The sequence below is a fragment of the Nyctereutes procyonoides genome, unplaced genomic scaffold (genome assembly GCF_905146905.1).
Source record: "Nyctereutes procyonoides isolate TBG_1078 unplaced genomic scaffold, NYPRO_anot_genome, whole genome shotgun sequence".
NCBI lineage: Eukaryota > Metazoa > Chordata > Mammalia > Carnivora > Canidae > Nyctereutes > Nyctereutes procyonoides.
In genome coordinates, this window is record NW_026575131.1 from 34,850,390 (window position 1) to 34,873,653 (window position 23,264).

Here is a 23,264-nt window from a genome sequence, read left to right on the forward strand (position 1 = left end):
AAAGACAGCAAAGCAGGAAATAAGAACATTTGAGGCTGTGTCTACATAAGCAACAGCAACCAGGGAAAAGCAGGCAAAAATCCAGATAATCCCGAGTTTGGCAGATTTTAGAAAAAGGTGTGTGTTGGGTAGCCAGTGTTTCTGGACAGGCTATAGGGGTGGGAGCAAGTTAACAGCCCTTCTCTTTTAGCAATAAGATCATCTCTGTGGGCTCAGGGACACTCAGGCGTGGAGCCGCTCCTGCACCCTTGGAGAGCTCCATTCTTGAACGAGACATGTCCTGCCACTTCCCAGGCCCTTCACGTGTGAGCCCCGCGGGCTGAACTGCTGCCCCTGGGCATCGCTGGGTTGCCCGCCCAGGAGACACGAGCGCTCCTCTGGCCAGGTGGATCTGGGAAGGCAGTTGCTGGTCAAAGCCAAAAAGCAAGAGAGGGAGCTGCAGAGGGGCCCGCCAAGGGGCGGTTCTGCAGGCACAGACACCCCCCCCCTTAGACCCTCCCCTTCAACTGGCAGATCTCAGACTAGATTGGAAAAGTGGAAAATGCCCACAGGTCATCATTAAGTGGTCAAGGCCTAAAGAATGTGAGGAAACATGGAACTCCGAGATGAAGGGGAGATGTTTCAAGAGCAGCTTTGATGACTTTGGGCTCCCCTCCTTAAGGTTTCCTGCACCCCTGGCTACAGAAAGCAAGGCCAGAGAGAGAAAGCGCATCTCTTGCTGGTCCTGGGAAGCCCACGCTGCCATTTGGGGGCGCATAGCAAAAGGAGGCCAGGGCCGGGGAGGAGTCCCCTCGGCCCAGACAAGTAAGGTCCAGGAAGGGGCTGCGAAGGGTGGGACAGGATCTCTGGGAGCCTTTCCCCCACCCCGCAGGACCTGGGGTGGTCAGCCAATGGAAGAACAAAACAAAACAGCCACCACCCCGAAGTACCCAGGCCGAGGAGTTTTCGCCTTAAGGTCAAGTGCATGCTGCTGGATGGCGGAAATTGAATCCCGCGTCTGTGTGTGTGTGTGTGTGTGTGTGTGTGTGTGTGTGTGTGTGTGTCCCCTCCACCTCACAGGTCTGGAAGATGGGGAGCAAGGAGAACAAGAGTTGTGCTCCAGTGTGAGGCATGGTTTGGGAGTGGCGTCCCTGTCCTGCAGGACTTGGGGGGGGGCACACATCCCCCAACCGCGTCCCTGCAGGGACAACCACAGGTGTCTGCAAGTGTCTACAAGTTCCAGCGCCTGGAGTCGGGTTTTGCGGAGGTTTTGCGGAACTTGGCAAGCTTCTCACCTGGGGGCACCCGCCTAGATCCACCGCGCAGCACCACACGTCGCGTCCGGGTGCGCTGGGTCGCAGCCAGGGGCTGAATCGCGCCCCGGGACCCAAACCTACTGCCCTGGGGGCGGTGCAGGATGTGCGCGTCTCCCCTGATGTCCAGCCCCGGGCTTAGGGACCCTCCCTCAGGGGTAAGGACGGGGTGGAGGTCCTCCCAGAGGTTCGGTGCTCGGGCAGCGGCCCGCGCCCCCGGCAGCCCCCAGTAGGAGCAGCCCGGGACAGGCCAGCCGAGGGGTGCAGACCGGGAAGTTGGGGTTCAGCCTCCCGAGGGTCTGCGGCTTTGGAAGATCGCAGGCAGCGGGGCGGCGGGCGGGCGGCGGCTGCGGAGTGCACCTCTCTCTTCCAGCAGATGCCTGGGGGATGGGGAGCCCAGAGAAGGGGGCTCGAGCAGGGAGCCTACTCCACCCCCCCGCACCCCAGCCGTGGTACGGCTTTAAAATCCTGCGGAGTTTGTCATAGGCCGGCCTCACCACGCATGCGCATAGGCGAAGTTGAGGGTTTTTTTCTCTCTCTCTCTTTCTTTTCTCCCCCCTTCCCTCTCTTTCCAGCCGCCTTTGGTTCTGCAACTTAAAAAAAAAAAGAAAAAAAAATTTTTTTTTTTTTTGAACAGCAGGGGAAAGCGGAGTCCGGAGAGAGGGAGAGAGAGTGAGGCGGTTGGCTAGGAGGGCCAGGGGGTGGGGGGGTCGCGGTCCCCGCGGTGCCCGCGGTGCCCGCGGTCCGGGTCAGTCTGTCTGGCAGGCGCAGGATCGCGTGGAAGGCTGCCGCGAGCTCCGGGGCGCCGCCTCCGCCGCCCAGAGTCCGGTCCGGTGCGGCCGCCGCCGAGCCAGCTCCTCCCGCCGCCGCCGCCGCCGCCGCCGCCGCCGCCGCCGCCTGCTCGCCCGCCCGCCCCTCGGCCCCGGCGCCAAGCGAGGAGGTGGGCAGCCGCGCCGGCCATGGAGCGCCGGGGCTGAGCCGCCGCCGCGGAGCCCCGGGCCTCGCCCCTCCCCAGCCCGCGCCCGGGGCGCCCCGCGCCTGGGGAGGGCGGGGAAAAGACGGGGACTAACCCGGAGAGAGAGAGGAGGGAGCGGGGAGGGGGGAGCCCGTGCCTCCCCTGGGGCCATCGCCCACCGCCCACCGCCCCCGAGGCCGCCGCGCGCCGAGCTTTCGAGGGACGGCTTTTCACCCATTTCGCGCCCCCTCCTTTTATCTTTTATTATTATTATTATTATTATTTTTTTTTTTTTTTTTTTTTTTGCCAAAACCCTAAAATGAAAGGACAAAAGTTGGCGCTGACTCCTGTAGTCCGGACGGCGACTTGCGCATTTCCAGCGGCATCTCCCGGAGAAAAAGCCATGCGCGCCTGATTGTTCTGTGGCCCCAAAGCGCCCGTGCGTGCGCGCGTGTGTGTGCGCGCGTGTGGGGGTGGGGGTGGGGGTGGGGGTGTATCTGTGTGTGTACACAGACGTCCGCACGCTCACTCGCGGCCGCAGGATCAGCGCCGGGAAGCAGACGCTTCGGCCCCAGACGCGGAGAGGAGGAGCTGCAGAGCGGGAGGCGTGAGCCGCGGGGACTTCTGCAGCAGCCGCGGTGTGAATGAACTGGGGGCACCTGGGCGCGCGGGTCGCCCCCGCCCCCGCCCCGGGCCAGAGCTGAGTAGTGGGGCATTTTTTTCACCCTCTTGCGAAGAATTTTTTTTTATTATTATTTGTTGTAAAGTCTTTTGCACAATCACGCCCACATTTGGGGTTGGAAAGCCCTAATTACCGCCGTCGCTGATGGACGTTGGAGAGGGAGCGCCTCGCCGCGGAACAGTCGCCTGCACGCCCTCGCCGGACCCGCGGCTCCCTCATTGCGCGCCGGCCCGGCTCTGCCCCTGCGGCCGGCCCGCGGGCTCCGGCGCCCCCTCGGTCCCCGGGCGCACCCCGGAGCTGCTCCGGCTCGGGCCCCCGGGCTCGGGCGCCAGGGACCGCTTCGCCACCGATTTCCTGCGCCTGCCGGACGCGCCCCGGAGGAGCCCGCCGCTCCGCGCCGGATCGTCCCCCCGGGCTTAACCCGGCCGCTCCGCTCGGATTCCTCGGCTGCCCTCGCTCCGGTGGCGACTTCCTCCCCGCGGCCGCGTCCCCTCCCCCTCGCCATGAAGGTAGGTGTTCTGCGCGCTGCCGACGCTCGCCACTTTTTTTTTTTTCCTCCCCTCTTTGCATTTTTTCTTTTGGAAGTTAACTGGACCCCCCCCCACCACACACACACACACACACACACACACACACACACACACACACCCCTCTCCCTATACCTCCATCTCTCCTACCGCCTCCAGAAGCTGAACTCCATAGCCGAGCTGGCAGGGACCCCCCATCCCTTCGCCCACCGCCCCCCTCGCGCACCGCCTGCGTCTCTCGGGACACCTCTCCTCCCGCTAAAAGTTACTGCAAACCTAGACTTTGCAGAAAAAGGGAGGATAAGCGAGGGCAGAAACCCCGAGAGCGGTTCACAGATGATCTTCTTTTTGCCCGGAGGAACACCAGTGTCATTTACTAGGTATATTTCAGGAACAGGATAATGATTCAATTCAACAAATATTTATGAAGCGCCCACTGCGCGGGCACCGAGAGGGTGTGTGGCCGGGGCTCGGGAAGGGGAGGAGGACTCCCTGGTTGGGAGACCGGGCAGCGGGAGCCGACACCCCGGAGCGGTGCACCGCCCCCCTCTTCCCCGGTGCTCTGCGGCGGGAGGCCAGGTTGCAGGCTCGGGACTCCCAGCGCTGCGGGCCGTGTGCCTTTAAGAGTGCCTGGTGGGGGGCCAGCGCGCACCCCGGCGCGGGAGCCGGGTCGCGTTATTAGCATTATTAGCCGCCACTGGCGAGCTGGGCCCTGGGCCCGGGCGGTGGGGGCGGGGAGCGCTGGCAGCGGTGGCTCCAATCCCGTCCGCCGGGAGAGCGCGCCCCGGCCCCCTGCGCGGACTCCGCCGCGTCCTTTGGAAACATTTGGGCCTCCGCTTTGGGAGAGCGGGCGAGGAGGGGCGGGGGGCAGTTTGTGAACTCTTGTTTGTTTTAATTGTCAGTTGTATGTTAAAGCCGAGTCACACACTCCGAGGGTCACCGGGAGTTCACTTTTGCGGGAAGTTAACATTTCTTCCTGCAATATAACTTGTTATTTTCCAAACAACTTCTCCGTCCTCCGAGCTTCGGTCCTTATTTCTACTCTTCTTGATCGTCTCTCATTTTACTTTTCTAGAACGGCAAAGGTTGGAACTGGGATTAAAACAGTTTCCTAAAACAAACGAAATCCCTGCACGCCTTCCCAAAAAAGTCCAAAAAAAAAAAAAAAGAAAGAAAAAAGAAAAAAAGAACCCCAAACCTGGAGACCCCGCGGCCTCGTTTTACTTTCCAATTCCAGTTTGGCGTCGGGGCCCCTTCTCCTCTCCCGTTTTTAAATGGACAACCCGCTGATTATGAGTCCCCTGGAGCCAGGGGTGGGATCGCACCTCCTCAGCCCCCTGCTCTCCCGCCAGGGCTCACCGCTGCTCCAACCTGATACGGAGATTTCGTTTGTATACAGCGTCTGCCAGGGGAGCTCCGAGGGGGCAATGCTGAGAGCGCGCGAGCGGTGGAGACGCGGTGGAAACTGTGTCCGAGTGTGTAAATCCGTGCCCTCCGTGTTGGGGGGGGCGAGGGGACGAAAGGGTCAGTTGTTCTCGGGCATTGGGCTTGCCAGCCCCAATCCCGCCGGGCCCCACAAAGGAGGACCCTCTCCTGGAGGACTGGGCCGGGTGTCCCAGGCCTTTGCCTTTTCTCCCCCGAGCGCCCCGGCGCACAAGGGGTTAGCGCCGTGCGCTCGGAGCTCAGCTCTTCCCGCTGCCTTCCATCCTCGCCGTGCGGTGCCGGCTGCCCCCTGTTGGCCGCCTCGAGGTAGGGCGCCTGGGAGTCTGTTGCTCGGGGCGGGCGGTCAGCTGCTCGCCTCTCCCTCCCACCTCTGGCTCAGCTCGTCCTTCCCGACCCCCAGGTCCTCCTCTCCCGGGAGGGCCCCTCCGAGGCCCCCGGAGGACAAGCTGCACTGCGCGGCCGCCGCAATACGGAAGGGGCAGGGGTCCGACCCAGCAAACGGGGCTCCGGCGAGTGGAAGGAAGGGCTCACCTCCTCCCCAGGGCGTAGGAACAGGAGCGTCGCCCTAGGAGGCCTAGGGTACGGCCTTGGCGCTCCCACCCGTGCTGTCTGTGGGAGACGAGTGTTGCTTTCTCTTTCTCGGCCTCAATTTCTTCTTCTATTAAAACGTGGAGTTGATACGGCCTCTGGAGGGTGGGGGTTGAACTGATCTTTAATTTTCTTTCTCCTTCACTTTGCTCTTCCTCTGGTTTGGAGCTGAGAGCCTGTCTTTGGAGTTAACCTGTGTGAGGAAAGTGTAAGTGATTGTGTGTGTGTGTGTGTGTGTGTGTGTGTGTGTGTGTGTGTCGGAGAGAGAAATAAGGTCTTGACGTCTGAAGAGACTTGTCTGGGGATGGAAGTGGGGGAGATAGGGAACAAAACCCGGCTCGAACACCATTCTTCCTTTGGAGACTCCTTGTTTCCCGACCTGCTGTTCAGCCCTGAGCCCAGGCAATCCTTGCATTGATCTGGGCCCAAGGAGCTCTCTCCACCTTATAACTCTGTCTCTCTCCCAACGCCCCCCCCCCCCCCCGCCCCCAACACACAAACAACACATAGGCAGTGCTGTAGACACAACAAAGCAGTGAGGGGCAGCCTCAGTCCCCCTGAGCCCAAGCTGGAGGCTTAGGGACGCCCTACCTCCTGGTCTGTTCCCCAAAAGCGAACCTCCCTCCCATCGGTGGCCCCAAGCTCATCCTCAGCCGCTCCGCTTCTCTGCTGGCACTTCCTGCGGCAGGGCATCCCAGTTTTGTGGTTGCAGCCTTTATCTCCCACAATTTTCTCTGTTACTGTTACTCTTCTTTGGAGAGAGATCAGAGTGGGGAAAACAAAGTTTATTTCCCACCAAGAGCAGAGATTCTTGCAGTTTTCTATCCTTTTAGCCACTGTGGTGAGCCCAGGTCGAACTCATTTTTGACTCCTAGCTGGTCTCGCTCTTCGTTTCCATTCTCCCTGGACGCAAAAAAGCCTAGTGGAAGGGGATGACCAGACTGAATGAGGTGTAGTACCAGTGAGTGAGGGTCAAGAATCTTCCTGCCTTTGTGGAATTTCTCTTTAGGGGCCATGGGGCTGAGGACTTGGGTGCAGCCTGCGGGCTCGGAGGCTTTCTGTGGCCTGGGAACCTCCTCTAACCAGAGTGATGGATTCCTCTCTTTCACCCCTCATCACCCTCAGTCCGCACCCCAATTGATAAAGGTTTTAGAACACCTTCAATCCACTGTGAAGGCTTTGTTGGAGAAACAGAATCCGCATCACTGCGTAGAGCTGCTCCGGCTTTGGAAACAGGGGCCCTCCACTGCCCTACCCCCACCTCACCCCTCCCCTGCGCTAGAACCGCTCAAGTGCCCGCAATCCTCCTCCCCATCGCCTGCTGGGAACAGATCGTCAGGATCCCTACCTAGGTGGGCTTCTCGTGGCCCTGAAAGTGCTCGAAAACATTTAGCCCGTTCTTTGGTAAACTCAGCTTCTGCCCAGAACTTTTATTTCCACACACTCCCCTGCGTGACCATTCCAGGAGAGGTCTCATTTCATACCGTCTTTTCGGATCGGATCTCTTGGTGAACAGGCAGGGGTGTTTACCCTACAGAGTCTAAGTATTATTTATTAGGGAGTTCGCTGTGAGTTCTTTCAGCCCTTCAGACTTGTGGGGCCTTTTGGGGGGTTGCACGGGGATTGGAGCGGGAAGAGGGCCAAGGTGTTTCCGGGCAAGCACGCGGGGTTAAGTGGAGACGCGCCTCGAAGGCCTCTCCTGCAGGATCCCCTTTGGGACGCCCCTGGCCTACCCCCAGTCTGGAGCTGGGGAGACCTGCGTCTTGGAGACCCAGCGGCCCACTCCCAGTTAGGAACGGGCGGACTCTCCCCGGGGTCGTCGGGCCCAAAGTCGGTTCGGTTTGTGTGGCTTCGCCTCTAACAAAGAGATCCGCTGTAATCCGCCGAATCTGTTATCAATTTCTCCGCCGCCCGCGCCCCGCCCCGCGCGCCCCGCCCGTCGGGAAGCTCAGAAAGTGCGCGCGGCCAGCGGCAGCCTTCCCCGCCGGCGTCTCGGAAGCACGTCGGTGCGTGTGTGTCTGTGAATGCGTTTGAGTGTGTGAACGTGCAGCAGTGTGGTTGCGAGTGTGCGTGTGCGTGTGCGCGCGCGGCCCTGGCCGCCGAGAGGGAGAGTCGACTTTGCAGCCCGGGCCGCGCGCGAAGGCAGACCTCGCAGCGCACCCCCTCCCCTGGAGGAAACTTGACACTTCGGGCGGGGGTGGGGAGGGAGACCGAGCCTCCCCTCTCCGAGGCTGGGGAAACCCCAGGTTTCTACTCTCCGGGATGCGCCCCTCGCCTGGCGGCGCTTGGAGAAGGAGTGGGCCCAGGGCTCGGAGCCCTGGTTAGCGGGCGCGGGGGACCGCAGAAGCATTTCCTCTTGGAGAAGCCCGGAGCTCCCCTGGTCAAGGAGACCGCGGGCACGGAGGAGCCGTGGCACGCTCCCGGGCCCCCGCGCGCTTTCACGGCTGCCTGGGTCCCCTCAGCCCCTTTGCCCGCGCACGTTCCAGGCTCCTCCGCCGCCCGGAGGAGGCTCACCTTTCTCCCCCCCTCCCCTCCCCGGAGAAAGGCGCTCCCTCGGGGGCTGCGGGCGGCGCAGCGCGGCCGGGTCGCTTGGATCAGAAACGTAAAAGGGGATTTTTTGGAAACCCGCTCCTCCCACCCGCACGCGCCACGGCCTCGCGCCCCCGCCGCCTACAGGTGGAGAAGTCCCCAGTGGGGAGGCACGGCCGCGAAAGCTTCCAGGGCCACCACCCCCTGCCCCTGGAAGCCCTCGCGGCGGGAGGCTGCGCCGCCGCGGCCCTTTGCGCCTTGGAACCCAGGGGCTCCGCGGCCGCGCGGGAGCCTGCGCATCCCCGGCCCCGCCGAGGGCTGACTCGCGCGCGCTGCGGCCTCTCCCTGCCCCCGCGCCGTTCGGGGCTCACCGAACCGCGCGTGAGCTGGGCCGGCCGGTGCGCGGAGGTGCTGCACGGCCAGACCCCAAGGGGCCGCGACCCCGGACCCCGGACCTAAGGAAACTGGAGCCCCCCTTGGCTTCCTGGCCTCTCTCTCCGTGGCAGCTGTCAGGAGTGGGGGCTGCAGGGGGGCGGGGGTGACATGAGAAACCAGAATTCGCGGGAGGACAGGGAAGGGATCCTGGATCCTCTCCCGGGACAGCGGGGGCTCGGACTCCTTTCTTTCCTCCGGGGTGCTGTCCCTTCTCTGGGGGGTACACTGGCTCGGAGGAGGAGGCCTCAGGCAGGGGAGAGGGCACAGGGCACTGTTTTCCCGCTTCCTTGGTTGGGAGAGCACATCTCTCTCGTTATCCCCGGTGCCCCCCGTCTCCAACCCCACCCCAATCTGGCGGAACAGTGTCCTAAGGAAACCCAGGCTGCCCTCCCCCCCCTCCCCACACCCTCTGGAAGCGGCTCCCCCCCCCCCCAAAGCGGCCTGTAAACTGATTAGGAAACATGCGCTGTTAATTCCGAGCTGCACTTCCCAGCTGGGCACTCGCGCGCGCGCCGCTCCCCGGGGCCTCGCCCCCCACCCCTGCCCTCCCCACCCCCTCCCCACCCCCACCCCCACCGCACCCCACCCCACCCCCGCGCCGGCCACCCCGCCTCCTCCGCAGCCGCCGGCGGCGTGCTCCACTCGCCTTCGCGCTCCTCTCGCCCATGGAATTAATTCCGGCTCCACTTGTTGCTCGGCCCAGGTCGGGGAGCGGACGCGGGTGGCTGCGGGTTCCCGAGTGAATTCCCGAGCAGGGACCCAGCAGAGCGCGCACTAGAGGGGAGCGAGGGGGTGCGGGAAGCGGCCGAGCAGGAGAGAGGCAGCGCTTGGCACCGGGGCTCTGACTCCACAGCATTGGGACATGTTTGTAATCGCTGGCGAGCCCCGCGCGCAGGATCCCAGCGAAATCAGATTTCCTGGTGAGGTTGCGTGGGTGGATTGATTTGGAAAAAGAAACTGCCTATATCTTGCCATCAAAAAACCCAACGGAGGAGAAGCGCAGTCAATCAACAGTAAACTTAAGAGACCCCGGATGCTTCCGTTGTTTAAACTTGTATGCTCGAAAATTATCTGAGAGGCAATAAACATCTGCTCCTTTCTTCCCTCTCCAGAAGTCGATTGGAATATTAAGGCCAGGAGTTGCTTTGGGGACGGCTGGAAGTGCAATGTCTTCCAAGTTCTTCCTAATGGCTTTGGCCATATTTTTCTCCTTCGCCCAGGTTGTAATAGAAGCCAACTCTTGGTGGTAAGTTCCTTCTAAGTACATATGCTTTGTTTTTATTTTATTTCATTTTTTTTAAAAGATTCATGTGTACGATGCTGCAGTATTTAAAGCAGAATCAGGAGTTCGAGTGCCTTTAATACAGACGTGCGTAATGTGATTTGTTTGTATATCTGGAAATCGGATTTTTTTTTAAGTTGTTAATATCGTCAGGCTTAATCTGTAGCTCCGTAGGGAATGCGACCCTATAAATCTACACCTTTTTCTATGAGGCCCTTGTTGGGATGTCTGCTTGTAGTACATCATGTAATAAAAGGGGACCGAAATTCACGTCTCTAATAATTGTAAGCCTATCTATAAAGTTTACTTTTTGCCACCTCGAGGTAGTAAAAGTCAGTTCCAGCTTTTATTTTTGGTCATTGTGGTTACTAACCTTCGGGGTCTGAGGTAGGCAGAGTGTTCTAGGAAGACAGCTACACTGCAAGTGGGCGAGGACTGGGGCTTGAAATCTGATCAAAAGGAGGTGAACGTGAAGTAGTCAACCGTCCCTAAGTGAGCGTTTCTCTCTGGTTAGGGGCCCGTGTAGACAGACTGCAATATATCCAGAGGATTATTTTTGACGGTGTTCTGGATATTTTTTTCCCCTGTAAATGAACAGCGTTTTTCTGACTGTCAAACATGACTTGTATTCACTGGATACCCTGTCTTGGGTCTCTCACAATCACATAAGGAGCCCTTTTAAAATGTCCAGAGAACATGGTGGATTTTCTGCAGCCTCTATACTTGTCTCCCTGTTCTTCCATCGGTCAGAGGGAGCTGCTATCTCCTCCCCGTGTCTAATTGTGTCTACTTTCGGCATTCATACGTTTCCAAGGCACATCGGTCCAATTTGTGGGGCAAAGTGAGTCACTTTCTCTCATGTCAGAGGCCCGTCCCCAAAAACCGCCATTCCCCCCTCTTCTGAGTGATTTCGGAAATATTGGTTCAGGTATATGGCAATGAGGGCAAAGAAGGGAGTGAAAACCTAACTGGGGAGCCAGATGGCGGGGTGGGGACTACACAATACCTCCGTTTTCTGAGTGCAGTTGAAACAGAGAAGTTTTATGAAGCCCTTCTCATACTTTGTCATGAGGACAAGCAGGAGAGAAAAAGCATCTGTGTGCTTAAAACTATGTATTGCTGACATGCTTTCAGGGGGCCTACCTCAAGAGTTCACGTAAATCTTGAATGCACATCTCCCCCCTCCCCTTTTTAGGTCGCTAGGTATGAATAACCCTGTTCAGATGTCAGAAGTATATATCATAGGAGCGCAGCCTCTCTGCAGCCAGCTGGCAGGACTTTCTCAAGGACAGAAGAAACTGTGCCACTTGTATCAGGACCACATGCAGTACATTGGAGAAGGCGCAAAGACGGGCATCAAAGAGTGCCAGTATCAATTCCGGCATCGGAGGTGGAACTGCAGCACCGTGGATAACACCTCCGTTTTTGGCAGGGTCATGCAGATAGGTAGGAAACCATTTAACATATTTTTAAATACGGATCAAGTGTTCTCCTGAAGAAAGAGAAAAAGAAAAAAAAGGGGGGGGGCTTCAGTGTGTACTTACAAGCTTGATAAGGAGGGAATCTCCCAGCAGGCTGATGGCTGGGGAACGTTAGTCACTACCACTACTTGCGCGTTAATTCCTGTTCCCACACCTTGATTATAGTAAGTTTGGGGCTGCTTTAACCAAATGAGAAGGGAAGCATCAGAGACACCTTCGTTTTTCCAAACACTCAATTTTTCTTAAAAGCATTTTGTTTAGGAGGGAAGCAGAACGCTTAATTTGGTTTCTCAAAAGGAGGTGAGGAAAGATGAGTCATTTATATCCTTTTAAACTTCAAAACTCTTTTTAACGGTTAGAAGTTTCTTAAGCCACAATTCAAATGGCCCACGCATCAAACTAAATACTGTCATCTTTCGAATGTTGGCTATGTTGGAAGTGAATAAGGTTTTAATTTTCCTAATATAGATATTTCCTGAGGCCATAGAGATATATATGTTAAAACTTTATTTTTAGTCCAGAAAGAATTTTAATTAGAAGTGATCCAATTTACGTTGCGATTTTGGCAATTGATATAAAAGCACATGCCTCAGATCTCAGCCTAGAAACTAAAAAAAAAAAAAAAAAAAAAAAAAAAAACAACTTAAATGTATTGCTCACAGTCAGATTCTTTATGTTAAACGTATCCTTGAACTTGTTATTCCGTGCAGGGAGGAGGTGGCATTAAAATGGGGCTAAAGGCAAAGAATTTGGAAAATCAGTTTGCCTCTGGTTTGGCTTAATAGCATAGGATACTATCTGACAGATGTGATCCTATGTGTGTTTTCTAGTGAGAATGTTTTAGGTCCATTTAGTTTTATGCAAACAAGCCCTTATAATTAATATGACCGCGGTGATTCCTAAAATAAGAAGCCATTTATCAAAGCAATTAACTGTTTAGACTGACTGAAGATAAAAAAGTTGGCTTAATATCCGTCACGGGTGGATAAAATGCTTTTTTAAAAACCCTGAAAAGTGCATTCATTGAGAACAAAAAAGAGTTGTCAGTGGATGTTTGAGCCAAGCGACTTCATATACTAAAATAATACAGGACTGGAAGCCATTCCTCTAATTGAATGGCAAAATGGTCTGCAGCCCTCAGCCTGGCAGTTTCATAGGGCTTTGTCCTTCCTGTTAATGATTAAAATGTGCTAATGTATATACTGGGATCTGAATCCAGGAGTTGAGCGGCAGGAACACAGGAGCTTTCCCTGAACGGGGACTGCCCTATGTAGTTAACTGGGGGTGGTGGAGATTCCCTTCTGCACTGTGATATTGTGAGTAAGCTCAAAACTTTTTTTTTTTTTTTTTTTTTTTTAGCTGTATCAGAATGGTAAGTTGTCAGCTTTCCCTTCTCACCTTTGCGTTATATATTCCCCCTAAGCTCCTTTCCTCTCAAACTAAGGGAGCGATTTTTTCACATGTATATGAGTTTGCAAAAGCCATACATTTTTTTATGGCAACCAGGAGGCAAAATACCCATTGGAACAGTTTTTCTGTGTAGTGACTCGAACACAACTTTGATTTAAGGTCCTCTTCATTTGTAGCCTCTTTTGGGCCAAAATGTTCAGAATAAGCTATCATTTGCTAAGTGGATTTGAGTTCTGCTAGAGATTTATTTAAAATGTGGTCCAAGATTCAAAGAGCCTGCTTCCTCAGGGAACAAGCAGAACCTTTGGTACAAAGGCTTATATTTAATTGTCCCTTGCAAATACAGTGTCTGGTCCTCAGCTGTGTGGTACTCCCGTCTGGGTTGGTGGCAAGTGGGTGGGAGTAAAACCTCCTGGCGGCCTCCAAGGGAGCCCTGCCACATACTACCATCCAGTTAGCTGATATCCTGGGCATCTGAGAGCGCCCACCATCCTCCTTTGCCAAAGGTCCCCCAGGTTCTGGGGTCAGGAAGCTGCTGCTGGGCTTTTGGTGGAACACGGATGGGGCCTTCTCTTCTAGTTATTTAAAAAAAGAGACGGAGAGAAGGAAAACCAGAGTAGAGTTTTGTGGAAGGGAAACATGGACCCAACCCCAACAGTGGGAAATTTACTTGGCTTTCAGTTTTCTATTTAAGAGTCTGTTTGAAGAGAAGGAGCTAAGGGAAAATTTAAAACACCTTTGATGCTTAAAGGGGTGTGTGTGTGTATGCGTGCGTGCATGCGTGCCCTTATGCACACGGGCGCTAACGCCCACTCCAGAGCACTTAGTATGCCAGGGACCCGAGCGCAGTTTGTGCCCGTGAGAATCTGACCCTGTGATGGGGCCAGTGTCTGAGAAACTCAGGCTGCCACTTCCATCCCTCTTTAACTCATTTTTTCTAGGGTGCCAGTTGCCTGGGAGGCACTGTACACAATTGGCTGGTGAAGGGCCCACTCTTCATTTTGGAAACTTCTCATTTTTCATCACGCTAACCTTTCCTCCAGCTTTTGTCTACGTCCCTTCTTTGTCTCCACACTGTGAAAAGATATATAAGAAAGGCTCTATTTTTAAGGGGTGTGAGGATCCAAATAGATGTAGATTTCGCAGGAAGGAAACCTAACTGAACCAGCAGTATTCCATACAGCATGGTTGTGTCCACAGGCTACTCGCCAAAGAGCACTTTTCAAACTGACGTTTTCTCTGCAGTGACAAAGTGGCTTAAGAGATTTCCACCAGGTTTGTGTTCCAGGGTAAAAAAGGAAATGCTCAAGGTAGACTCATTAAAATAAAAAAAAAAAGCATTATTGGGTTTTGTATAAAAGCCAAAACGATCTATGCACGATCTACTCACAGGACAGTGCCTTAGGTTCTTCTAGCTCCAGAGGATGGTTTATCTGTTTTCCTCTCGCTACTGCCTTATTCTACAAGTCTCCCATCCAGGACCACATTTTCTGTCCTATCAGTGTTGATCCTCAAATAACTCCCTTTAGAAGCTTTCTGCTCACCTCATTTCTCTCCACTTTCTGATGGGCTCTGCCTCTCTAATTTGAGCTAGCTAGCTAGAACACCCCTTAGGAACTCTCTGGATCTTCCTGCCAACCATCAGCACGCTCCTCAAATCATTCATTTTTTTAATTGTGGGAGGGTAGGTCTGTGGTAACTGGGAACCTTCACCATTCCTGGAAGGAGGAATCACAAATGTCTGTGGATTGAAGTATAGAACTCAAGTCCCAGGAAGGGCAGCCTGCTGGATTCTGGAATTGGCATAGCCATCCTCCTCAGGCTGACCTTTCTAGTTGGGGCTGAGTCCTGTTGTCAGCTGTTCTTCTGCTGGACCACCTCCTCCCACCCCCGCTAAAAAAAAAATGGTCAGCAAGCTCTTTTAAGAGTTGGAGAAACTTCTGATATAGGGATTTCAGCACTAAAAGCGGCCTTTTCCCCCCTCTTGGACATCTAGTTCAATAGTCTTATTTTTATAGTTGAAGAAAGTGAGGCCCCTGTGCCCCAGCATACCCCTCAGGCCCAGCTTCAGCCCACCCCGGGGGGGGGGGGTTAACCCTTTCTCTCTGGCACCACTACATTTTTATCAAGTGGCTTTTTGTTACCCATAGAAGTGTCTCCAAGTACGCATGAAAGTTAGACTATGATGGCCTCCATTTTCCCTCTGACAAATGGGACTACAGGAAGTAGACATTACAAGTTTGGGGAAGGAGAAGACTCTTCTTTTCCCCTTAGATTGTGCTTTCTTCCTGCTTGCAATTGATACTAACAGTTTGAGGCAGAGGCTCTGTGAGGGGGGCAGGTGGGTGGCTGGGTTGCAGAAGTAGCCTCTAAGGCAGCAGGCTGCTTTACAAGTCCACTGCCATCTTTCTGAATAAGTATCAGGCCAAAGCAACTTGGGATGTAAGAAGAGGCCAAGCTTGGCTGATACCCCAGGAACAGGTTTAGAAAGGGGAGGTCAGGGCAGCTCAGCGGTTTAGCCGCCTTCAGTCCAGGGCCTGACCCTGGAGACCTGGGATCGAGTCCCACATCGGGCTCCCTGCATGGAGCCTGCTTCTCCCTCTGCCTGTGTCTCTGCCTCTCTCTCTCTCTCTGTGTCTCTAATAAATAAATAAATAAATAAAAATCTTAAAAAAAAAAAACTAAAAGGAAAAAAAAGGATTAGAAAGGGGAGGTCAGGAGCCTGGCCCTGCGACAGGCCCCGCGCCTGCGTGGACATGGAGCAGGGGGAGCCAGGCCCCAGGTCCCCGCCCTGGCCTGTGACTCCAGGCCTAGCCACTTCTGCGGCCCTGGCCCTGCGGGAGCTAACTCAGAATGACCCCAAACGTTCAAATCAGTGTCAGGAAGTCTCCCCACATTCTGTTCGCCCTCAATGGCTTCTTTCATGTGCAGTTTTGGGGAGGAGGCTTCCAGGACTTTGAAGGAGCTGGAGGCAAAGCCAGTGTGGCTCCTCAGGGCCAGAGTGGAGACGCGGGGGGGGGGGCGGGGGGGTCCGCTGGCCCCTGGCACCTGCCGCGGGGGCGGGGTGCGGGGGCAGGGCGGGGCGGGGCGGGGCGGGCGCCCGGTGACCCCGCGTCCCGCCCGCAGGCAGCCGCGAGACGGCCTTCACGTACGCGGTGAGCGCCGCGGGGGTGGTGAACGCCATGAGCCGCGCGTGCCGCGAGGGCGAGCTGTCCACCTGCGGCTGCAGCCGGGCCGCGCGCCCCAAGGACCTGCCGCGGGACTGGCTGTGGGGCGGCTGCGGGGACAACATCGACTACGGCTACCGCTTCGCCAAGGAGTTCGTGGACGCGCGCGAGCGGGAGCGCATCCACGCCAAGGGCTCGTACGAGAGCGCGCGCATCCTCATGAACCTGCACAACAACGAGGCCGGCCGCAGGGTGAGTCGGGGCGCCTGCGGCCCTGGGGGCACCTGCGGCCCGGGGGCACCTGCGGCCCGGGGGGGGGGGGGGCATCCCGCGCCGCCCCGCCCCGCCCGCGAAGGTGCGCCTGCAGCTGCCTGACCAAGAGCTTTCTGGGCCCCTGTCCTTAGTCCCCCCTGCAACTGGGCAGCCCAGCTCAGAGACAAAAATGTGCATAAAGGTCGCCCTCCCCCCTGGGACGTGTGTGTGGCTGCGCTTCCCCTGGCGCGAGGGAGCTCCCTACCCCGGGGGGGGGGGGGGTGCCCAGTGGGGGGACCCGGCCTTCCCGGTCTCCCCGACCCCCTCGACCCCCTCGCTTGGTTCCTCCTTGCCTCCTCCCCTGGCCTTAGAGAGCAGGCCTGAGGGTTTTGTTTTGTTTAAAGCGCTTCTCTAGGAAAACGACAGCAATTTTATAGGTCTGCCCATCAAGGCCAATCGAGGGTGGCTCTGGATAGAAGAGAGGGCCACTCAGAGGGGCCCAGAGAGCCCAGCTTCGCAAGCCTGGTCACCAGCCTTCTGGGGCCACTCTTTCCTTCCCCTGGTGGGAAGCTTCTCCACAATAGTTAAAAAGACCCTTTTTTTCCCTGCGGTTAAACACATGGCACTTTATGGCTGCTTTAAAATGAAGGGGTGAAACTTTTCTTAACTTTGGCAGCATTGAAAACCAGGGTCATTATTTTTTCACAGAACCCAAGGTAGGTGCCAGGAACTTTCTGGTCAGAGATTTCACTCTTCTGTATTTTGGGGTGAGGAAAAGGGAAGATAATCACAGAGTAAAATATAGAGGACTGGGAGGAGCCTTAGAACCCTCTAACCACACACCCTCATTTTTAAAGCTTGGGAAACTGAGGCCCTAGAGAACTGCTTCATGGCCACGGAGGAAAATTGATGGATTTGAGATACAGGCCCAGGCACGTTTTTATTAAACTCATGCGTCACAGCTCAAAGGTAAAGGGCTATCAGCTTTGGAATTAAAGAAATCTAAGTTAAGATCCAATTCTGTGCCTTTCTAGGTGTGAGCCTCAGTTTCCACGTTTCCACATCTGTTGGATGGCCATGGCATTAACTATCACTCCGAGTTATAGGAGGACTGACTGGGATCATAGAGGAGGTGGATCCAGACAGAGTTACTGGTGCTTGACCATCTCTCACCAGTAAAATAAGAATAGTTCAGTCCAAGGGTGGAGTTTAGTGTCAGCCTGTAGTAAATGCTTGATAAATCCTAACTGAATTGTGAGACATGCAGAAGTTAGGGAACAGAGAAGTCGAAGATGATCTAGACGATTCCGGCTAGCCCAGCTTCTCACATCAATGGTAAACGTTGGAGGTGTTGGGGAAGGACTAAACTGGGCAGACTTTTTGCCCCTGGTGGCCTGAGGGGTCAGATTATTGCTCCAGAGGGAGCGTGGCCTCTCCTTTCTCAAGCCTCCCATTGCTGTCTCTCCCCATGGCAGCTGACCAAGGCCACATAATGGGCATGTCAGCCCCACGCTCTGTGGGAGCCCATAAAGCTTGGCCGTGTCCTCACAGGGGACACATCACATTACTCTGTGCATACAGTGTGCCCAGTGCCTCAGACCAGAAGTGCCTCCAGGACAGAGATGTGGTTGGCTCTTCTGGGCCCCACTGTGCCCATGTTGGGTACTTTCATCCATGTAGGGGATTTCTTTGACTCCTCTCATGAGGAGAAATGATCCGGGGCCTGGCAACCAAGGAGAGACAGTCAAGGGATTTCCAAGTAGAGAACGGGGGTTTTGGAGAGTTGGAAAAGCACCTTTAATATTATCAGAATTTCGTTTAACATCTACATTTTTGAAAAGTGAATGAGTTCTTTTTGTAGGTTTTATTATTTGAGCAGTGAGCTGAGCTTGGATTCTGACAGATGAGGTTACATGTAGAAGACAGTTTTTCTCCAGGACAGTGGGGGTGGAGAGGACGAAATCGGGACACTGTGCCAGGAAATCCTATTAGAATCGCCTTGGGGCATTAGCTTTTTATTTTCCTCAAAGGGGAGCAAAGGTTAAATACATTTGCAAAACCCTTCTGCACATTAGCTGAGTGCCTGAAACTCTTTATGCCAAGGGAGTACATTGTGCCCCCCCACACTTTTGAAAAAAAAAAAAAAAGCCCCTTATGAATCTTTAGAGGACAAAGGTGGCTATTTGGTGTGGAGTTCAGGATGGAAGGAGCCTTCTAGATCACTCCAGGCTCCAGGGTCCTGAGAGGCCCTCTGCAGCATGCCAGCACTACGCCGACTCTGGAGGGTGACCAGCACAGGAACTGTGGGCAGTGGGGACTATAAATAGGCGGCCACCACCTCCCAGGCTGCTGGGCACAGTGCCATGAGGTCAGGCCAGTGGGCACTGCAGCTGGGAGGCCAGGGTGACCCGGTGAGAGCCCAGGATCGGCACCCAGATGCCGTGGGCTCATCACCTTGGAGAAAGAGCAGATTCATTGATTGCATGCCCTATGCCAAGCACTTTCTTTTATCCCCTAATTTTATCCTTATAACAATATCGTGAGGTTGGCGCCATTACATTACAGTTCCCCTTCACAGATAGAGGAGGCTCTGAGAAGTGAGGCCCGTTGCCGGAATTCAGGGGCAGAGTTAGGACAGCACGCTATCAGCCTAGCTCCTGTGCAGATGCTCTCATCTAGGCAGTGGGGAGTAGAGTTGGGGACTGTGCAGGAAGCAGGAGTGAGAGCAGCTGAGATCCAGGCCTGGTTTCCCCACATTCTAGTTGTGTGGCCTGTGCAGGCCAGTTTTCCTCTCTGTGCCACTATGGCATCATCTAATCCATTATGGTGTTATTTAGGAGGATTCAAGGAGGTAAATAGTATCAAGGCTCTGATGGCAGTGCCTGGCACACAGTAGTAATAACTGATTAATATTGGAACCCTGATCCCACCTGGGCTGGACACCCTCTCCACCCTCCCACTTACCAACCAGCTGGGTGCCCACGGGCAAGTGACTGAGCATGAGCTTGCAGCCCAGTTGCCTGGGTTCAAATCGTGGTACCCCCTACCTTCCAGTGGCTGGGTAAGTAACTCAACTCTCTATAGGCCTCACTTTTCTTCTCTGTGAAATGGGCACACACTAGCTAGCACTTCTCCCGGAGGCTGGCTGAGGGGATTAATCCAGGTGATGGAGGAGAGAATTGTGAGTAATCTATGGGGTGAGCATTCAGGATGTCTAAATTAGTTGCTGTAACGTTTTCCTGGAAAAGCAGCAGCAACCAGAGTGGTCTCCTGTTCCCATTTAAGAGAGCGGGTTGTTTAGCCCACGGAGTGTAACAGTGAGGGGCCCAGAGCCTGTTTATTTTGTAGACTCTGTAGAGAAGGCGACAGCAGCCTTCTGGTGGCACGGGGTATAGGCCAGGCCCTGGCGGGGCCGGGTGACCACAGCTCCACGGGGGAAGGTGGAGCGGAGCTTTGGTAACCTGCCACCGCCTGGGCCCCGGGCTCCTGCCCTGATGGCATGTCCGCTGACTGTCCCGTCTCCCCACAGACGGTGTACAACCTGGCCGACGTGGCTTGCAAGTGCCACGGGGTGTCGGGCTCGTGTAGCCTCAAGACGTGCTGGCTGCAGCTGGCCGACTTCCGCAAGGTGGGCGACGCCCTGAAGGAGAAGTACGACAGCGCAGCGGCCATGCGGCTCAACAGCCGGGGCAAGCTGGTGCAGGTCAACAGCCGCTTCAACTCGCCCACCACGCAGGACCTGGTCTACATCGACCCCAGCCCCGACTACTGCGTGCGCAACGAGAGCACCGGCTCGCTGGGCACGCAGGGCCGCCTGTGCAACAAGACATCCGAGGGCATGGACGGCTGCGAGCTCATGTGCTGCGGCCGTGGCTACGACCAGTTCAAGACCGTGCAGACGGAGCGCTGCCACTGCAAGTTCCACTGGTGCTGCTACGTCAAGTGCAAGAAGTGCACGGAGATCGTGGACCAGTTCGTGTGCAAATAGTGGGCGCCCGCCGCCCGCCTGTCACCCAGCCCCGCTCCCAGGACCCACTTATTTATAGAAAGTACAGTGATTCTGTTTTTTTTTTTTTTATATTGTTTTATTTTCCCCTGAGAATTGCAACCGGAACCATTTTTTTTCTGTTCCCATCTAAGAACTCTGTGGTTTATTATTAATATTATAATTATTATTTGGCAATAATGGGGGTGGGTGGGAACCAAGACAAATATTTATTTTGTGCATCTTTGAAAAGGTAAGACAAGACTTCTTTGGATGGTGTAGGATGAGGGGGGATTACATGTACCCTGTGTGCACATCTAGAAGGGAAAGGAAATATGCTTTCTTTTTCTCAACTGCGGGGTCAAATACAGGACAGGTAGCATCCAGCTGGAAGGGGGTGGTACAAATCTATGCATGATTCAGCTTCTGTGACCAAAATGAATTGTAAATGCTCTGGGGAGAGTCGAGAGATCTTGAGAAACAAACAGAAAAATGAGACCCCACCCCATCCTTCCCTAGGGGCTGCCAGCCCGAAACATTTTCAAAATGGTGATTTAAAAAATAACAGCGAGAATCTCACATCCCTCCAAGATAGGTCATTTGTGTCATTTTCATCAAATGTTTTACCTGCAGATGGTCCTGTACTAGTAGCTACTGAAAACTTGGGGAACAGGGAGGAAAGCCCCGGAAGGTAAAAACAACCTTAAAAATGCCTCTATCAAGATACCGATTTGATGCTGTTACAGGAATTAGGTGATCAGATTGGAAAAGGATCCCCAAATGATTCCGGGTACTAGACTTTTTTTTGTTTGCAGAGAGGCGGGGAGGTTGGCTTGAACAGAAAAGGAAAAATATACTGTAATTTTCTTAGGGATGCTTGGTTAATAAATGATAATGATGAAAATAATAAGCGAATTCCGTTCACAGATCCTCAGCCCAGACAACAAAGTAACTGCATGCAGGTCGGCCGCTGCATCAGAGCAGAAGCCCTGTGTGAGGGGAGAAAAGTGAAATCGGCCCTTCCCCTCACCCCCAAGTCCTCTCTGATTCCTCCTTGCCTTTGCTGCGATGTGATGCTGGCCACGTTGCCAAACGGCAGCTCCACTGGGTCCCCTTTGATTGTGGGACAGGAAATGAATCATTACAAGCTCCACTTGGGAAACAGTTTGCTACTTAGGGATTTTTTCCCCCTAAAACTTTTATTTTGAGGAGCAGTAGTTTTAAATGTTTTAATGACATTACACGGCTAACAGAGTTCCCAGAGGTGTTGCAGCGTTTCACTCTCTTGATCCTGTGTGTAGACTATCCACTCCAGCTTTTCCTATTATACTGCAGGTGTACCCTAAGACTGTTCCTAGTGTACTTGAACAGTTGCATTTATAAGGGGGGGATGTGGTTTAATGGTGCCTGATATCTCAAAAGTCTTTTGTACATAACATATATATATATACACACATCTATATATAAATATAAATATAATTATATCTCAGCGCAGCCAGTGATCTGTAGTTTACTCTGGGGTTATTTCTTGGTCTAGAGCATTGTTGTCCTTCATTGCAACCCAATTGGGATTTTTTCCAAAAGGTTTCCAGGTTGAGCTTGGGCTGTGGCCCCGATGTGATCACACCAGGAGCATCACGAAGCAGACTTGTTTCCGAGGAATCTGGAAGGTCTTAACTGATAATGCATGTTGGTTTGAAGATTTCTTTTATCGTCCCTGCGCCACCCCCTTTTCTCTAACCTCTGTTTCTGTACACTTTCCAGAAAGGGCATTACTCATTTGTCACAGACATAGGAATGAAGAGAGATTCAGATTCTGTTCCCATCTAAGAACTCAGAAACCTTGTCAACATTTCCATTTCCGGTTCATTTTGTAGAGTGGAAACCAGTGCCTCTTAGATCTGCTAGTACCAGTATTGAGTCCGTGAGGAAAATGGAGCTCACAACATACATAGTTTAAAAAAAAGTGGTGTTTTTTTTTTTTTTTTTTTAAGCAAAGGACACCTCTTTCCTAAAAGTGCCATCAAATGTGTTCTTATCTCAGACTTACGCTGTTTTAAAAGTTTGGAAAGATACACATCTCCTGCAACCCTCCTAGGCTCGGTGGCCTTCATGATCACCTCTGCCACCTGTGGCTCTTTAATTTATTGCACGAAGATATTCACGTCCTCTCGGTTGCAGTGCATTGCAAGCAGAAGATCTTGAAATTAAAAAGCACTAATTAGTTTAAAACGTCACTTTTTTGGTTTTTATTATACAAAAACCATGAAGTAATTTTTTTTATTTGCTAAACCAGATTTTGTTCCTTTTTAGTGATTCATGTTTATGAAGAGAGTTGAGTTTAACAATCCTAGTTTTTAAAAGAAACTATTTAATGTAAGATATTCTACTTGTCATTCAGATATTATGTATATCTTCTATGGCCTTATTCTGTACTTTTAATGTACATATTTCTTGTCTTGCGTGATTTGTATATTTCACTGGTTTAAAAAACAAACATCGAAAGGCTTATGCCAAATGGAAGATAGAATATAAAATAAAACGTTACTTGTATATTGGTAAGTGGTTTCAATTGTCCTTCAGATACTTCATGTGGAGGTTTTTTGAGAAACCATGAGGGATAGTTTAGAGTGACTACACGTCAGAATAACAGAAGAGTAGAGAGTTTTACCAAAACCAAACTTTGGAAGCTTCAAAAGATTTCTATATGTAACGGAACAAAAGGGGAATTCTCTTTCCTATATATGTTCCTCAAAAAAAAAAAAAATCAAGCAGATGGCTTAAAGCTGGTTATAGGATTGCTCACATTCTTTTAGCATTATGCATGTAACTTAATTGTTTTAGAGCGTGTTGCTGTTGTAACATCTCCGAGAAGAACTGAAAAGGCACATGCTTTTATCCATGACCAGTATTTTAGTCCAAAAGTCTATTTGTGTTTACCACTGCATCTGTTGCACCTCTCTGTTTGAAGTTACTATGGACGTATTGTCTCTATGCCCCTTTGAAAGTACTTCTATGAAAAGCAAGCCTCAGTCTGGAGAGAATGAAACTCATTGGAAACTAAAAGGTTCGTTGTGTTAAGTGCAATTAATATGAGTTCTCGTGCTTTCTGAAAATGTACACCGAAATCTGGCCAGCGCCGCACAGCCCAGATTGATACGTTAGCCCTTTGCTTTTTTCTTTCCGGATAACCTTGTAACATATTGAAACCTTTTAAGGATGCCAAGAATGCATTA

General features: G+C 53.4%; 1 protein-coding gene across 4 annotated transcripts; it reads left to right on the forward strand.

Annotated features, from left to right (window-relative positions):
- Positions 1-3,048: 3,048 nt before the first annotated feature.
- On the forward strand, positions 3,049-22,586 carry WNT5A (Wnt family member 5A). Of its 4 annotated transcripts, none has more exons than XM_055343626.1 (5): positions 3,049-3,438; positions 9,564-9,697; positions 10,929-11,179; positions 15,751-16,043; positions 19,573-22,586. In XM_055343626.1, the coding sequence occupies exons 1-5, from the start codon at positions 3,433-3,435 to the stop codon at positions 20,029-20,031; spliced, it is 1,143 nt and encodes a 380-aa protein (XP_055199601.1). In that variant the 5' UTR covers positions 3,049-3,432; the 3' UTR covers positions 20,032-22,586. The 4 variants fall into 4 exon arrangements, with proteins under 4 accessions (XP_055199601.1, XP_055199602.1, XP_055199603.1 ...); XM_055343627.1 differs by lacking the exon at positions 3,049-3,438 and adding an exon at positions 4,841-5,478; XM_055343628.1 differs by lacking the exon at positions 3,049-3,438 and adding an exon at positions 7,474-7,493.
- Positions 22,587-23,264: the final 678 nt, after the last annotated feature.